The following is a 19,115-nucleotide window of genomic DNA, read 5'->3' on the forward strand; positions in this document are numbered from 1 at the left end:
TGTGCGAATTGTAGTTGTCATGAGATATATGCTTCATGCTTTCTAAAATCTCCAATTCCTCTGTAAGAAGTTTGGTGTTGCTATCCCTTTTAAAAAGTCAAGATTCTCAATAAGTAGTAACTGTTGATCATTATCTATGCATCATAAAACATGTATTAACTAAAGTCCAGTAGATTTGGATGCTTCCAGACCATAAATCATGCAAAATATTATATTGAGCTATTGGAATGGTCTACATTTTGGCCAATTTAGGAATATATTTTAGATTTTTAGGTCTTCTTTGATGATATAGATAATGATTAGTGCTGCAAATCCTCCATGTACTCCACTCTCCTACTAGAAGGGGAGCTGTCTCAATCTCTGTCTCTTTATATATATATATATATATTGAGAGAGAGAGAGAGAGTCTAAACTAATGTAGGACTGAAACCCCAACTTTACTAATACTAAACAATAAAATATCTGAATCAAAATCACACGTTGTAAATCATGACATTGCAGAGAAAACAAAAAGGTTTTAGAAATTTCCTACTACAGAATGAAGTTTTCCTAAAAAAGATAATTTCATTGGCACTATACAATGATGTGAAATGATCTATGACTTAGAATCATTCAAATTGGTTGAGTTTTAGTTTGTATGCGTTTTACTACACTAAATTGGTTGAGATCCACCAAATTTTTGTTTGAAATTTCTGGAATAGTATTGATATTTTGGCTTCTTAATTTTTGTTATAATGTATTTTAACACACCAACTCTTTTGGTACTGTCGATTTGCATCCCTTTGGCACATAGGTTAGAGACTTCCGAGAAACATGAATATCCTTTTTCCTTTATTTTCAAATATTGAATATCATGGTCATTGGTGTAAATTCTCAATATGAAAAATCCTGTTGTTGATTTTGTATTGTTAAAATTGGGGCTTCTATCTACCAACAGGGTGCTGGATTACCTAGTCTCTGTTTGTTGTCCAACATTGAAAATTTTGATGTTAATATTGTTACTAATCTGGACACTAAATGTGATTCCTAGGCATTGTAATGTAGAAAACGAAAATTAACACAAATACTGTAGGTATTGATTCTAATCTAAATAAACAAATCAGCAGCACATGCTAGTTTAGCAATAGTATTAGTGTGAACTTGATTAAAATACCCTATACATATTAAAGATAGTATTTAAGCATTAAAATGGCAATATTGTCCAAAAGCAACCTCTAGTACAGTTATTTGATATGTTATTCTAATCTTTGATGTTAATGAGTTTTTTGACCATTTCCATTCCTTTGATGTTCTTCCTTTTGCTCTTTTATTTTTAATACTATAAAATAGAAACTAGTGACTAGTCAAATAGTGATCACTTAGCTAGCAGAAGAAACATCCAATGGAATCAATGTAGAGACAGAGAGCACGATCATAATTTTCTTTTTTTGGTACAACGGTGGCTCAAATGCGATGGGAATGGGTGCAGCCAATAAAATCAGAAAAGAGAAGATAATATAGAGGATAGGGCACCGACATGTGGTCTTCTTCGATGAAGCCTCCAGAGTAGTGAACCGCGAAGGAGGCCACTTAGGCCCCGTTTGGCAGAGCTTTTGGAGGGTCAGAGAGTACTTTTAGATGGAATAAGAGTGTTTTGTAAAAAAATTAGAAAGCTATTTTAGGTTTGCTAGAAATCTAAAGCAACGTTTTGGGGAAAAACACTTTTAGGCGTTGTCGGAAAGCTTTTTTTGAGTCATAATTTTTTTTGGACCAAAATACCCATAATAAAATATAATAATTAAAAGTAGTAGTAGTAATAATAATAATATATAATAATTATAATTATAATATTTTATACATTTATTATTGTATTATACTATAAATATAATATTATATTACATTATATAATAATACATTGATATATTATGTTATATATATCAAATTATGTTATATTATTGGGATATAATATATATAATAATATTATATTACATTACGGTAATATTATATTATATTCTATATTTATGTATTAATACATATTATATTTTATTATGCTCTATTGCATAATACTATGTGATGTCCTTTATGGCCATTTTGTCATACCAAAAGTACTTTTTCAGTTTGTTTACCAAACACATATTAAAGTCTCACAACACTTTACAAATTTAGTTTTCAAACAGCAAATAATATTTTATAAAAATTCTATTTCAAAAAAATCTACTTCTGAAAGCTCTACTGTCTACAGCTCTGCCAACTAGAGCCTTAGTCAGCAACGCTATTTACCTTCTTATAGACATGTGTGGCCCGATAGAGACCACACTCATCTAAGAGCCTGTAGATGTCATGGAGCAACGGTCTAGAGCCAGCGTCGCATCCTCGATTCTAAATCTACTTGATTATCGTGGCCAAGTCTCCTTCGAAAAGGATGTGGTCCGCGCCTAGAATACGCCTCGCATAAGTGATGCCCTCCTATGCAGCTCTAAGCTCGGCACTGACTACAGACGTGTCGAAGATCCGCCAGCCTCTAGCCGCTATCAGTCTAGCATCGTAATCTCTGATGACAAATTTCACACCTTCAGTTTTCTAACTCATTTGCCACTTCAATTGAATTCACTCATATGCATAGGCAATTTTGTTAGATCCATTTCTGGCCATCTCGAGTGCTCAACTCTAATGTAATATAAAGGAAATGTATATCACTTAGTGCATTTATTTTAATTTTTAAAAAATATATATTAATAAATCCATTTTATGTTTCTCAGTACAATTAATATGATAAAAATAATAATTGGAAAAGGGTAAAAGAGAGTTCTATTGCAGAATGCTACCACTAAGATCATTCACTATGATACTGACAAATAACTAGCTGTAAAACCTAACTTACAAACCCATACGTGATATAGGTGTGAATGATGGTGGGTTTAAGAGCTTTAAGTCGAGATTTGAATCAGATCTAATAAAGCCAGGATAGGTCATCTAATATTGACCAATGTTAGTTCATGTCATATCGGGTCCAAATCATGCAACAAAAAACAGGATTTAAATTGACATCAAATCAATCATCGTTCAAACCAAATCCATAATTCGAAACTAATAAGTCAAATCAATCCTAATTAGGTTGAATCACATGTTGATCCAATCAGTTTACAGCCCTCTTCTAAAGTGTCCAATTTCCTTGGCATATAATTTTAAAAGTATAATATCACTTAGTTTGAAATAATATCTTATACAAATAATCTCCTAGTACCTTTCCAGCTTGCTAAGGCACGTATGTTAGTAAGTTGGTTGCACTGATTTGTTGCATTGGATGGTGAGCAAACAAGATTTAGAAAGAGATTAGATTTCGAAATAGATCCGCCCGAAACAAGTCTCTAATTGGAAGCAGTACGTGGGGAAAGAAGCAGTGGTGCAAGCTGAACTTAAAATTTATCAAAATACTTCATTTTTTATGTATCAAAGTGAGATTGCATAATCTATATTATAATACGCAATACATACACTTGAGTGGTTGTTTCCAAGTTATTTTAGATATGACTGTTTTTTTTTCATCGATCACTTTAGATATTGTTGATCACAGCTAACAATGCACTAACAAACTTCCATACATAAGCCCTGGATTTGTGCCTCAGACCTTCAAACTATAGTTAATAGGCCAGATGATGAGAAGAGAGATCACAGAAACCTTAGTTTGAATACCAAAAAAACGATGTACAAAAAAAAAAAAAACAAGATAAGCACATCCATATTTGATTTTCTGATCAGGAAAATAATGCCAATAGCACTGCAACTGGACTATAATCATTGGAGACAAACATCCCAGGACTATAATCATCACCATTCCAATAGTATCGCTGAATAATACCCAAGCCACGGGTCAGTGCCTCTTTGCACTGCTACAGTGATTTACCTCTTGATAACTTCTTCCTTTAAGCACCACTAAGCGATCCTCGCCTTGTTTTTGGTTCTTGACAGCTCCTGGACGAGGCTTGTACGCTTCTTCTCAACGGTATGCACCACCAAGCATACAGGTACTCCACATAATTACAATGCGAACAAAGTGTATCAACAGGCATGAAACACAATATGAATGAATCGTAACGGCCTCTTTCCTTTTCCTTTTTCCCTTCCACTGTACATTTTTTTTGTTATAAGAAGATTTACAAGACACGACTCAAAATTGTGGGGTACTACAGCAAAGACAAGCTCTCAAGATCAGAAATTAGATGACAAATCATAAATGCATGCTCCACCAACTCCTTTCCATGCTGTGGACTTCGGACGTTCTCATACTTGATCATATAAATGACTCAAAACTAGGTATGGATATGGAGAACTCTTGCATCCGAGTCCTGCATATAATGCACCAACTTATTGTTTGAAGCGCACAATCAATGGTAACAAACACCATTTATAGCAGTCAAGTATAATCACGTCAGCATGTATTAATCAGTGCAACAAGTCTGAGCTCATACCTGGGAGAAGATGAGCACAGTAACAAGAGATAGCCGCAAGAAAAACACTCCCATTGGTTTCTTGATGCTGTCGCACCTTCAACAGCTGTCTCACCAATCAGCATTGTCAGGCTGTATGAAGATCTTGTCTGCTATCAGTAAGGAATAACAAAAGGCAGAGCAAAAACATCTGCCGACTCAATTTGCAGTCCCTCGGTCCACAGGTGGGATGTCTTTTCAGCCTTGAATGATGCCTTAGGCTTTGGCCGGGGGGGATCACTGCTAAACAGCCACTCCTGGTCAGCATATTCCGGCCAGTCCATTTTTGGAACAGAGTATATCTGGCTAAGAAACTTGGTATCAGCGTGAGGCCGTTCTACAGAAGCTTTGCCATTCGGACTACTTTCTAGAGAAACCAAGGGCCTCAAGTCATCCATTGATTGTGGATGTCCTGCAATGCCATTTATCTTGTGTTTCTTAGTCTGTGGAACTCTTTCAGCATTGATGTATTTTGTGGTCCCAAGCTTAATGGAAGAATAACCTGCAGCAACATGGCATGACTCCAGTGTTCTTCCATTCTCAACATGCAGGCGGGTGGATGGCGCTGGCCTCGGAAGCTTATTAGGCAGCCCATCAATTTCTGCACCCACATGACAAATGAAAAAACATAAAACAGAAAGCACTGCAAGTTGAAGTTTGAATTTACAGAAAACTTCAAAGTGATTTCTATAGAATTAAATGACAGCATGAACACAACTCAAGGATCAAATACTCACCATGCAAAAACACATTTATCTCAAAGTCTTTCCTCTTCTTGATAGTTCCATCAGTACCGGCACATTTTTCATTGTTTTTCTGAGGGGCTAAGGGCATGATGATTAGATTGTCTATCCGATCCATTTTTCCACTGTCTTTTGGCTTATCATGTTCTTTGGGTGTTTTTTCACCTTTCTCCCTTTTTTTCTCCTTTTCCTTTTTCTTTTCCTTCTCTTTATGTCTATCTTTGTCCTTCCCTTTGTATCTCTTCTCCCGACATCTATGCATGTGCTTGCCTCCCTTCCTGACATTAGCTTCCCTATCTGTTATCTTATCCTTCCCTTCAATCCTTTTGTCTCCATCATCTCTTTTCTCCTTCCCTTCAAATTTTTCCTCTGCATCCTTCTCAGCTGTTTGGCCCATCTTATCACCTCTTCTTTGTTCTTTGCGACGGAGGTTTTCAACCATTCCATACCTGTCTTTCGCCTTTTCCTTTGCTTCAACATTTTTTTCTTCATCCTTCTCCACGATTTGGCCCATGTCATCATTTCTTCTTTGCTCTTTACTAATGAGGTTTGCAAGCATTTCATACCTATATTTTGCCTTCTTCCTCCCTTCATTCTTTTTATCTGCATCCGTCTCCATTGGTTGGCCCAAAGCATCATTTCTTCTAGGCTCTTGAGCAATGAAGTTTGCAGCCATTTCATTTCTATTACATCTTTCCTTCTCCAAGGCAGTTGAAGCACAAAAGCCCTCAGTCCCATTTTGAACTGAACCTGCAAAGTTCTCAAGCAATCTCTCTGCTGTCCCTTCATCTTTGATCCTCCTTCCAAATTCCTCTATGAATTTAGAATTTTTAACTTCTTCAGCCTTCCAGCTACCTTTCCAGATCTTCTCTTCATTGTAACCTTTGGTCTGTTCTTCAGTTTTCTTATCATCTGCTGTCCTGTTCTTCCTATTCCTGTATTTATCCCTTTTCTTCTCCTTGTACTTTTCCTTTTTATCCTTCTTCGCTTTGTGCTTATCTCTGCTTCTATCCTTGTCTTTTCTTTCTTTACCTTGTCTCTGTTCTTTGTACCTCTTCTCCTTTATATGTTTCTTCTCTTCGTGCTTCCCCTGAAAAATTTAACCAGAGATGGAAGCATAAATTGCTTTCAAAATCAAGATCCTCCCTAAAATAGGAAGCTCAAAAAGTACCTTGAAACAGTTACAATAGCAAGTATTATTCATGGGCCAGCTCAAAATTTTGAGAAGAAGTAATACTTATACTGCTTGCAACAACAGAATCACCATAGGTACACAAACTAATATGTACCATAACTACAAATAATTAATCCAGACAAGGTTGGTAATGCTCTGAAAGAAGGAAAGAATTCAGAAAGAACATCTAAAAGAATAACCATAAAGTAAAACCTGCAAGCCTCTTCCAGATATGCTTGCAGAATAGAAAATAATGGTTGATTCGAGTTTATAAGATCAAAACCACAAAGTCACTGCAAAGCCTTTGAATGGAAATGTCAGTGCATTATGCCTAAAAAGTTATGTTAAGCAAAGCTTTACTCAAACAACAAAATTTCGTTAAGAGTTGATATACTCTGCAAGAGATAACTATCTATTCTTTAAAAACATAGTGAATCTCCTAGTTTTCTGCTTCAAAGAAAGAAAAACTTAGATTCATCTGGAGAATCTTAATTACATAGTGAATCATGGCCCAATTATCACAGATTTAGTATTCTATCCTCCATGTGTAATTATGTAATTCCTTAAAATATACAAAGAAAAAGTGGATAAAGGAAAATTATATAAAAAAATGAAAATTGTGATGCATATGAGTTAACACGTACATAAATATAAACACATTGACTATCCAAATATGGACCATCTGTTCCTGGAACTGGAGCAATCTGATGCACACTATAACATGTTCCTCACATTGAATTAGAGTATTTATCTGCAAGTATTTTTTTACTAACAGAAAGCCTAACAGTCCATTTTTCTCAAGGATCTTACTTTTTGGAAAATCTAGAACTGCAAACAGGTTCCTAGAACCAATCAAATAAAACCAAGTAGAAAAAGTGTTAGTTGTTCTCTCTTTTGAACTACTTAGATAATAGATGTAGTAAATCTTCATCCATACATCAATTTGGATCATTAGAAAGCCATTCCAAATAAAGACTACGGTAAAGGGGACAAAAAGGTATTTCACTAATGTATAGCTAACTTTATTATATATATTCATTGAAAAATTTCTTTCTTTCCAGGCTAATATGCACCAAGTTTTAGCGCTTTATGACACAGGACACTTCCCTTGTGTAGCTCATGCAAGAACAACTATATTACTCAAAATCTTGATGAGGATTTTACCCATCTCTCCTAAGAAAGTGGTTATAGGAGGCAGCCATTGTGAAAGCATCTTGCGCGCATATATAACATGTCCATAGTACCCTACCAATACTTTGGGAAGCATCACCAAGGGCTATCAACACACACCCTATTTACACAAAACAACCTAAAACATCATGGTTCTTAGGTTCAAATAGGATTAAGGAGATGAAGTTAAGCATAGTGCTGGAACATCAACTTCTCTGAAACCTTCTTTCTTCCATAGATAGGATGCAGCGATACATTTGGTACAGAATGCTTTAAGTAAATAAGAGATTGATCAAATGGTTCCCTGGGATAAGAAGTAATCTGGTAAAGAGAGCATACCTGTTGTTTACTCAATCACAGTAAATATCAAATAGCCATGACATGATAGGTGTATAGGACCAGCCACTCTATCAACTCAATCGATGATTTAGTAAAGAACACCCTCAATTGTTAAAGAAGAAAAAGCCTTTGAGAACCTTACAGCTTCGGTTTGGAACACCGGCCTAACTGATTTGGATCAGGTCATAAGCAAGTGGCCCATCTTATAAATTATAAGATTGAACAAAACTTATAGCTAGCTACAGCACCACTTGGAAACACAATATTGAGGACCTCCAATCTATGATGATCCCTTGATGGTACCTAGGAAGACAAACGGTCTTGCTGGTCTTCCAACAAAGTGATTAAACAAACAAGCTAAAAGAAATAGGGAATAAGAATTCAACATGCTATCATGTAGAGCAGCAATAAATAAATAAATATATATAAAAAGACACTTTCTTGACCTAGGCCAACAGATTCCTTTAATAGTATCCTTCCTAGTGAACCTCTTCCTCCTTTCTAAAAAAGATGTTTAGGGAGAGCAGACAGTAGGGAAACCTAATGCCTATGCCTTATCATTACCAAGACATCATGTAAAGCCTATGCCCATTCACCGGAAGTATGAATGCTGGTCTCTTTATTTTTTTCCAACTATTTCTGTTACCTCAACTAGTTTCCAAGATTACCTACCATCAATATTGTCAAGCATTGTGAAAGCTAAAAGAGAACGGAGGGAAAAAAAAAAAGCCTTGGGGTAGTAACAAGGCCCCATACACTCGAATTGGGTTGGTTTTCAATTTTAATCCTTTTAAATTGCCAAGCATCATATTGGATTATATGTCCATTCACACCTTTTAGATCCATGCCTTAACTAACCTCCATTAGATATGCTTGTGAAAAAGATCTTCAAGTATGAATCATTATAAATAATTTTTCTTATACAAAGGTCATAATACACAGAAGAGGACAAAAAGATTCATATTCAGCAGGGTCAAATAACTGCAACCACAACCAAAATGTTATTTCAGAGTCAGAAAGCCATATCAAATCTTCAGGTTCTTATTTACAGCATCAATCCAGGTCAGAAAAAGTTTGGCCTCAAATTTTATGACCCTTCAATTCCAATGAAAATCACTGGCCAACAAACTCTTCTCTAAGAAACATTTTGAAACTTGATAGCTAGTGATGGAGATCATTGTCAAGAATAGGCATATGCTAGTGATACAAGATTAGAGATTCATATTCAGCAGGGTAAAATAAATGCACCGCAACCGACAAGTTATCTCAAAAAGCCATATCATATCTTCAGATTCTCATTTACAACATCAATCCAGGTCAGAAAAAGTTTGCCCCTCCAATTTTATGACCCTTCAACTCTAATCAAAACCACTGCCTGAGAAACTCTTCTCTAAGAAACATTCTGAAGCTTGATGGCCAGTGATGAAGATTATTGACAAAAATAGGCATATGCTAGTAACATATGATGATATGTGCGAGATAGAATTTCTAAGGTTCCTAAAAAATAAATTAAACTCCAGAAAAGGTAAGGATATTAAAACCTACCTGCAGAAGATCCCATAACATAAGGAAAGCATCAAATTCAAAAATCTTAGCACTGGTAAAGGATACAGTAAGAGGAAGGATTTAATTCCTACCGTTGTGGGACAGTGCCACTGGGTCAATACCATTTCAACAGGAAACTGGAACCCTGGACACCTGCAGGACATTGGCTCACTTGAACTAGGGCATTCTAGTTTGTCCCACTCCATCCTAGTGTATGCCGATCTTCTTGCTTTGTTTTGGTGTATCCCAAATGTTGGGACACACCGAGATGGAAAGGTGCAATATCTTTTCTCTTTTTCTTCTTGTTGTTATTGGCTGCTTCGGTATGTCCCGGTCCATACCATGTCATCCTAGTAGCCCGGACAATGCCCGATGCCAAAATTTAAACCCTTCAGTACGAGTATGAACTACTTTGACAAAGGATGCTAATATAGAAACTTGTCCACAAAAAAAATAATTAGCCCTCTTCTTGCTCATTAAAGCTCTATAAATACCTATAGGGAGACTTTCTTAATCTTGTTCATTAAAATCCTATGAATACCTATCAGGAAAAGGAGATGAATAAAAACACAGTTTTAAACTTAGTTAATCAGACTATTAGTTTATCTAATCTGCTGGTCTACTTGACATTTCCAAAATTTTCAGCGGAAGTGCCTGAAAAAATAAGCTTTATGAAGATAGGTGAATAATGACAATAAAGTTCACAACTAAGGGCAAGAACCTAGAGCTGGGCAACCTAAAGATGGGGAACCTAGAATATTAAAGCAAGAAGAGATGAGATGAGGCATGAAAATATCAAGAATCAGAAAAAAGTATTTAACAGGGTAAATGTTAAGTCTCTTAAACAAAGTTAGCCGAACCAATACCGGAACCTATGCCGATCGGCTACCAGTTCAGTACGAGTGAACCGGTTCATAAACCATGATTCAAGCTTTTTAAAGAGGTGGAGGGCCCGAACCAGTTCAAACCAACCGGCTCGCATCGATTTTGCTCTGAACTGCATGGTTCAGGGCGCTTCGAAGCAATTCAGGAGGATGCAGAAAAAATTTCGGAATTTAGAGCCGAACCGACCCAATTCTCTACCGATTCAATTCAGTATGGGGTAAACCAGGCAATTCAGCCTGATTTAGCATAACTTGCTCTTAAAGATATGGCACAGAAAGACAAGATGTGGGATTCATAAGAATTAATCAGATACGGAATCCTACAAAAAAAGTCAGAACCAAGATTGGCTGTAATAAATCCGAGAAAAGTATGACAAGTTCTAAATGATCAGCATCTGCAGCAAAATGTCAAGCATCTTAGTCATCAATCAACCTGCAAAGCTTTGTTAGAATTTATGTTATCGTGACCACAGAGGTAGAACTTGAAATATATGCGAACCAACAAACATGCAAGTATGTGTGTGAAAAACACATATTGTAATTTATGGAACGGTTAACAGAAGTTCCATGTTATCAAGCTGTCCGTGCTCAAGCTTGCTGTTATCCGTTAGTCACAGAATTAATCAAATAATCCAATGTTATATAGTAATTAAGACTATAACTAGCATAAATTGATAATGCCTCTTTACTGCATCAAATTTTAACTATTATACTAGTACAACCATCAATAAAAGATAATTAACAGTCAATTGTAAGCAATAAAGAGATTAGCCGAAGAAATGATGACAACATATCATAAAGAATGAACCTTTGCTAGTAAATCTATGCCATCACTCCTCAGCTTCTTTTCATAACCTGGCGGCGGAAAAGGGAAGCAGCGCGACATTGCTCGGTAACCCCAGCTCTGCTAAGAGTCCTACTTTTTGGTACAGTTGTTCCAGTAAGGCAGCGGACCGCCAACCATGCTCCTGTCCATGCATCATAGCCCTATACTCGTTTCCAGCTTCAAAATTGCTCTATTTCCATGTGCCGCAGCCCACCGCCCCGAGCAGCCAAGGGAGAACCAAAAGCCTCCAAGCTGAGAAAAACTGGACAAACTTTGCTGCAGATGGCAAGCACTACATGAACCCGACAACAAATCCTCCAGATAAATGCTAATTCCTGAACTTGTCACCGTGCAAACCCAAATGGAAGTCTTAAGAAACTCGTGTACCGTGTTGCACAAAATTCAGCACGGTGGGCTGGCAACGCCTGATGCTAAAATCCTTCAACGGGGTGAGCACCAGCCAATAAATGGATCGAAAAGCAAGTTCCAAAGAGAATTACCAACTACTCCCTACTCCGGACTGCGAACCCCAATGGAGTCCAAGATATCTGTGTGTGGTTTTGCACAGAAATCCAGTACTCGGCTTGCAGCACCCGAAACGCCAACAAATGCTCAAAGAAGCTCAATCGCAGCTAACCAGAATTTTAAAGTGCAGTCTTCTTCCATATCCCGGAAAACCAATACCATCTCACGGCAGACGATCAAAAGGACCAAAGAAGCCGTCTTAACGGGGAAGAAAAAGAGGAGCGAAACACGAAAACCCAACGGCCCGGCCGCCAGAAAAATCCACGCCAAGATGGGTCATGATCCAAACTGCAAGCCTGATCGACCAATCCAGGCACTGAACCCTCGGCTTGGTGGCGATCAAATAGCACAAACCGTGAAGGAAAAGCGAGCAAGAAGACAAACCCTAGAGAGGAGATTGGTGGAGGGAGGCGATGAGGGGAGGGATCGAGAGATTAAAGAAAGAGATCGCCGAGCTTCCAATGGGAAGAGAGTGTGAAGAAAGGAAACGAAAATTCTCTCTATTCACACTGCTCTCTCTCTCTCTAACTCTATTTCCCTGGACAGAGAGCTTTGGTGGAAAAACACCAAATGATACTCTATTTAGAGAGACTCAGAAGATGCCAACGCGACAACGGCGTGGGTGGAAAAACATAAGATTGGCTTATAGAAGTGAACTAAATCTAAACATTCTTAAATAATTTTGAGGTGGACCGATCCTGATTTTTTTTAAAAAAATTATATAAAAAAATATTTTTTTATGAAATTCGTGCTATTTTGCTTTAAAGCTGCCTCTCCATATATCTAGCCCAATATATAATTCTATAATTTTGATAATTATAATAGTTTAATCTATAAATTTTCTAAAATTTCAACTTGATCATCCAAATAAATTCTAAATTTTTAATTAATTTTTTATTTTTTAATATTTGCATACAAATACATATTTTTTTCTATTTTAAATTTTAATCCATATCTCTCAAACTAATTAGATGATAACAAAATATTTTGTTTACTATTCTTTTAAATATGCTAATTTTATATTATTTTTAGAAATTTTTTGTTCGAAACTCTCGTACTTTACCAATTTCTTAACCTTGTCTCTCTATCATAGGCCAAGCCCCCTTGATTGATTCCTTGTGCTCGAGTAATGAAAACTAGGATTAGTACAAAAAACAATCTTGTAATTTTTTTATATAAATATAAAAAGATAAAGATTGATATATAAATATAAAAATATTAGGGATCTCCAAGAAAACTCAACCAGCGAAACCACTCTCAAAAGCATTTCCTGCTTCACAGAAATAAGATGGTAGGCCTTGTGTTTGGGAAGCAAAATAGCAGTAGCTTTTGTTATTTCGCATGTTATATCTGGTATTGTTTGGCTAAAATTCTTATAATAATTTTAGGTTATGGTTGTTTTTGTCCCTAAATAAAATGAGCAAAATTAGAAAGGGGCTTGCGTTATTTCAGATAAAAGTATTATAGCTTTTATTCACTTTGGAAATAAACAAGTTGGAAGGGAATAACTATTATTCCAGTCGTATTCCTGCTTTATTCTCAGTCACAAATGATGGCGAAATGGTAAAACAGTAGAAAGCAAGGGGAACCGGACTGGCTTAGAAAAGGTGAAAATGAACAAAAGAAGAAAGAGAGGACGGTTGGCTGACAAGGCAAGAGCCCACGTAAATAGTCTTCAAAACTGGCTTTCTTCAGCATCTCCCTTATTAACTATTTTTATTATTTATTTATTTATTTATTTGATTGCTTTGGTTGACTGAGCGGCCTATAAGAAATTAGAGATGGGAGCAGTAAAAGGAGAAGCATTTTAAGTCAACATAGCTAGACTTGTAGAAGCAAAGAAGGTTATTTTGCTTACTTTCTTGTAATAGGATAATTGGTGAGGGCTAGGGGTGTACCTTTTGCACAAAAAATTGACGAATCTTCTTTCGTAATATTGTTGCCCAGATAGACAACCCAAGAGGGGGGGTGAATTGGGTTTTAAAATAATTATTGCAATTAAAAGGTTTGTGAATAACTAATTAATACTTTTTGTAAGTGGATTAATTAGATGCTATGTGCAGTGAATGAAATGAAAGTAGGAGACAACAAAGCAATCACAAACACAAGAAAATTTATAATGGTTTGGAGCTAACCCTTGCTCCTACGTCCACTCCCCAAGCCTCACTTGGGAATTCACTATAACCCCTTGGATTACAGCCGGTTGTTTTACAAGCTCACAACCTAACTTGTTGTTTTACGAGATCACAACGAACTCGGTCGGTTTTCCCAGGCTCACCGACTAGAACCACCCGATTGTTTTTCCGGGATCACAATCAAACCCTTACACCGTTGGTTTCAACCTAGGCTCACCAACAAACCTTAACACCCTCGATTCAATCCCCTGATTGAATCAAGTAAGGAACAAGAGGTTTGAAAACAAACAGAAAAAGAAAGAAGCTTCTTAACAAGCAGATATTCAGCAATATCAATAAGAAAGAAGTTAAGAGCCCTCAAACAAATTTATGAAGATGTAGAGGAGGGCTTCTCGAACTCGGGGTCTCCTCTTGAGTGTCTCGAAGACTTGATGACTGAAGGAGACTTCTTTAATGCTGGAAAGAGTTGGTTGGTTGGAGTTTAATGCCCCTCTTCCTTCTTTCACTTGTATTTGCTTGAAATCCTTTGGTAGGTGGAGATTACTTGTTTTCTTTGAATGGAATGTCACTTCTCTACCTTGCTACAGTTCTCTGTGGCTATTTAAGCCATTCTCCATGGAAACTAGCCGTTAGACACAATCTCCTAGCCGTTCTGCACATTCTGCACATCCTGACAATATTTCCGTTGGGATCGGAGTCGACTCGCGCGATCTGGAGTCGACTCGGCTGCTGCAGGAGTCGACTCGTGCTTTTCTGGAGATGGCTCGGCAACTGCTCCAGATTTGAATTAAAGTGCTGTCTCGACTGGGAGTCGACTCGTCTTAACCCAGAGTCGACTCCCCAAAGTCTGGAGCTGACCTGGCACTTTTGGAGACAACTCGACGTAAGGAATCCAGAGATGCATTTTTCAAGTTTGCTCACTCGAGTCGACTCGGAAATTCTGGGAGTCGACTCGGCGCTCAGAGTCCGAACTCCTGATCTTCTGTCTTTTGACTCGTGCCGTCTTGGAGTCGACTCGAACTGTTTCGGAGTCAACTCGGCTCTCAGTATCCGAAAAACAGTCTTCTGTCTTTTTGGGGTTGCGCTGCTTTGGAGTCGACTCGCCTCTCAGAGACGAAAATACCGTCTTCTGTCTTTTGGGGTCGCGCTGTCTTGGAGTCGACTCGAACTTTGCGGGAGTCGACTCGGCTCTCAGTGTTCGAAATTTACTCTCTGACTTTTGCCTTGTATCACACTGGGAGTCGACTCTCGCTTCCTTTGGAGTCGACCTGCCAACCATCGGAGTCGACTCGAGTTCTTCGGGAGTCGACTCGGCTCTCAGGGTCCAAAATAACTTCTCTGTCTTTCTGTCTGTAACTCCCTGGAGTCGACTCGTACTACCCTGGAGTCGACTCGGCAAGCATCGGAGTCGACTCGCGCTCTTCAGGAGTCGATTCGTTGACAGGTTCTGAGATGGATCTTTCTGTCCGTCTGTCTGTTCTCAGTCGGAGTCGACTCGTAATGTACAGAAGTCGACTCGAGCCTGTGCCAGTGCTTCTGATACGCTTGGAGTCGACTCGTAATCTTCCGGAGTCGACTCGAGTCTCAGACTTTGGTTCAAATTGAGTTCTTTACTTATCCAAAATGTATTGAACCAAATCTAGAGACACTTAACCATAAATTTACAAGTATTTGACTGAAACACTAGATTGAATTCATTAGTACAACATAAGATATACTCAAATGCTTTGAGCTCATCAAAATCAAATAGGGTTATAATCAATCACTCCACAATCTTCCCCTTTTTGATGATGACAAAATATTGAGTATATGTAAAGTGAATTGCTCAACCAAAAAGAAAATTTATAGTAAAATTTCAAAATGAATTCAAGTGTCTAGTTCCCCTATTTCATTCTCCCGAAAAACGAAGGTTGAAATCCCTCTCTTTCTCACCCCATTTAATTTATCCAAAACTGAAAGGTGTGAAACAGTAAATTTTGAAGTTAAAGCTCCCCCTTTCATTTGGAATTATATAAGCCTTCATGTCATGCAATCAATTGTTTGGCTTATATATATTTAATGAGTTTGCTTTCTTAAAATTTCAGATTCTCCCCCTCAACACATGTATTCAACTTTATTTTGATTCTCTGAATTTTCTTTTAGTGTATTGAAGCTTTTGAACTTAAATTTTTGGTTTTTAGAAGGAAAATCTGCCAATTTGTTCTTGAGTATGATTCAACTAATCTCCGAATATCCCTTGAACAGATTCTGGAGATTACTCCTTTAGGAGCCCCAACAGAGAGATAATGAGCCTCGAGGTATCGAATCCACTTAGAACAAATTATTTTGTGTTTTAAATTCCCTTTACATGTCTATTCAATATATTTTCTCCCCCTTTTTGTCATCATAGCAAAAAGGAAGAAAGCACATCACACAAGCAATTAGAGATCAAATGTGCACACTACTGAAGAAAAATGTCTACTCATTGTATTGATGTAAGTTTAAGTACACTTGTAGATACAATTAAAAAGTAGTAAGTATATATCAAAAAGAGAAAACAAGCTGCACTAGGGTTTCTTTGTGGAGGATGTGGCTCCCTTGCTCTGTCTAGATTGTTCCATAAGTAGACTAACCCCATCTGTGATGTTCCCTAGCTGCGTGATGATCGCCGAGGTGGCCCTACTATGGATCGAGGTGAGCTCAGTCAGATTCTCCTGGAGAGTATCCAACTTGGAGATCAATACATTTGCCAGATGCTTGGCCCCCTGACTCTGGCTGCCTAAGTCCTGTCGGATGTCATCTCGCATCTTTCTTGTGTTGCTTGTGACATCGCTCATATTTGAGAATTGGGCTTGTATAAGGCTTCTGACATTGTAAATCTCTTCCCTCAGATGAGCCGTCATCTCGGTCACGGCTGCCAATGAAGGAACCACTGCAGTAGAGGGGGCAGTCGCTGGACCTCGGAGCTCCCTCAGTAGGTCGTCCCGAAGATCCCGCACGATCTCCTGCCGCAACTCCCGGAGCTGCTCAGGAGAGATCCGGACCTCTAGTGGCTGAGTAGGTGGTGCTGAAGAGGAGGGTCCGGCTGAAGTGGATGGTGCTGAAGTGGAGGGATAGGTGGGAAAATCGGAATCATGATCAGGGCTGGGGGAGTGTCGAGTAGTAGGGTCAGTAGGTGTGGAAGAGGATGGTTTCCGGACCCAGGCTCCCTCAACCTTATGAAATCCCATCCTGTGAAGGGTTTCCTCACCCATGCGATCTGTGTATCGCAGTGCGCGAGAGGGTTCCCCCTCAGGAATGGGGACCTCTGACTCCCTAAAGATCAGGGTATATAACATCCCATAGGGAAGAGTAAGCCTAGGTTTGTCTAGAGGCTCACATAGGTATTTATAGATAAGCTTAGGGAAGTTGATTGGGGTATCTTGAAGAATGTAGTACATTAGGGCTAGGTCCCTCTCAGATACAAAGTCAAAGCGGCCGGTCTTAGGAAAGAGGGTCCTAGATATAATACTTAAGAGGAGCCGCATTTCAACTGATAGCTGACTAGCGGACACCTCATCAAGGGGGGACTGGGGTGGACTCCCTAGTATAGCCGTAAGGGCCTCAGTCCTATCGGCTGGGTGAGAGGGAAACACCCCTACTTGGGGAAGATGAAGGATTTGTGTAATAAAATCCTCTGAAATAAATAGAGGGACACCCGCTACGGTTCCCTGTATCCCACCATGAACCCTGGCTACTGTCCCGTAAAACTCCCTAACTAGCCCCGGGTAAGTAGGGAGATCTAGGGAGCAAAACATCTCTAACCCTTGGGCCCTTAACCTATCTCCTATTGTGAAGCCTTCCCGGGAGAGGTAGTCAAAGTTGACATACCTCCCGGTGGAGACCGCCTTCCCGGCGCACGGACGCGAGGGAACCGGCCTCGGCGGGGAAGGAACCGGAGGTTGTGGCCTCACGGGTTCATTCCGAGCCTTGGACCGTCGCTCGGCGCCGCTCGCGGATTGGGGCCTCTTCCGGCTCGGGACAACTACTTTCCGAGGCATCCTAGACCTAGAGAGGGGGAAAGGACATGAGGAATCGGAAGAAACTCGATGGAAAATCCCTAATGGAGGTCGGAGAAGAGGTCGGAGACGACTCTAGGGTTTGTGAACAGTGGAGGCGGTGAATAGAAGTGTCGATTAAATGCTTCGATTAGGGTTAAAACATCGGATTCCCGACCGCGAGTCGACTCCAATAAGTCGCGAGTCGACTCGACCTCGAGTCGACTCCAAAATATGCGCGAGTCGACTCCCCCTATGATGCCATCGACCTCGAGTCGACTCCTATCTATGTGCGAGTCGACTCCCCCTCATGAGCCGACTCTGAAACGTATCCGAGTCGACTCGAACTCTGGCACGCGCCTAAAAATCATGCTATTTTCGTGCCAAACAAGGGATAATTACTAAGTTTATGATCTGATTTGATAGTCATAGATGAGAAACTCTATATTTAACATAAGCTAATCATCAAAATCAATGAACTAGAAAAGAACATCACTAGGATGGATCAATCACTCCTAATCCTCTCCTAAGCACACAAAATTGCTCTTCACTCAAGGGTTTTGTGAAGATGTCAGCTAGTTGATCATTAGTGCAAATAAATTGAAGTGTAACATCACCATTCAGTACATGATCTCTTATGAAGTGATGTCTTATTTCAATGTGTTTGGTTCTTGAGTGCTGAATTGGATTCTTAGTTAGGTTAATAGCACTTGTATTGTCACAATTAATGGGAATTTTATCTTGTTTAATTCCATAATCTTCAAGTTGTTGTTTGATCCACATGATTTGAGCACAACAACTCCCGGCAGCAACATATTCGGCTTCAGCAGTAGATAATGCAACCGAGTTTTGTTTCTTGCTAAACCAAGAGATTAAATTTTCTCCTAAGAATTGACATGACCCGCTGGTGCTTTTTCTATCAAGTTTACAACCAGCAAAATCTGAATCTGTGTATCCTATTAAGTTCAGGCTAGATTCTTTAGAATACCATAAACCTATATTTTTTGTTCCTATTAGGTATTTAAAGATTCTTTTGGCTGCAATTAAATGAGATTCCTTAGGATTAGATTGATATCTAGCACACATGCATACACTAAACATGATATCAGGTCTACTTGCAGTGAGATATAATAAAGATCCTATCATACCTCTATACATCTTTTGATCTACTGATTTACCTGATTCATCTTGGTCTAGTTTGCATGATGAGCTCATGGGTGTGCTGATTGACTTGTTTCCCTCCATATCAAACTTCTTAAGCATCTCCTTGATGTATTTAGCTTGATTGATGA

General features: G+C 38.6%; 1 protein-coding gene across 2 annotated transcripts; it reads right to left on the reverse strand.

The window, feature by feature from the left end:
• Window positions 1–4,060: 4,060 nt before the first annotated feature.
• On the reverse strand, window positions 4,061–12,282 carry LOC103696768 (uncharacterized). 2 transcript variants are annotated; one of them, XM_008778482.5, is made up of 5 exons: window positions 11,130–12,282; window positions 5,204–6,299; window positions 4,969–5,067; window positions 4,449–4,878; window positions 4,061–4,325 (listed from the first exon to the last, which is right to left on the reverse strand). In XM_008778482.5, exons 1-4 carry the CDS (start codon window positions 11,205–11,207, stop codon window positions 4,583–4,585), a joined length of 1,569 nt encoding a protein of 522 aa, XP_008776704.3. In that variant the 5' UTR covers window positions 11,208–12,282; the 3' UTR covers window positions 4,061–4,325; window positions 4,449–4,582. The 2 variants fall into 2 exon arrangements, with proteins under 2 accessions (XP_008776704.3, XP_008776703.3); XM_008778481.5 differs by having other exon boundaries at window positions 4,449–5,067.
• Between the last annotated feature and the right edge of the window lie 6,833 nt (window positions 12,283–19,115).

This window comes from Phoenix dactylifera, chromosome 13 (genome assembly GCF_051530095.1).
Source record: "Phoenix dactylifera cultivar Ajwa chromosome 13, Ajwa_hap1_PhDact_Kaust_v1.1, whole genome shotgun sequence".
Classification (NCBI taxonomy): domain Eukaryota; kingdom Viridiplantae; phylum Streptophyta; class Magnoliopsida; order Arecales; family Arecaceae; genus Phoenix; species Phoenix dactylifera.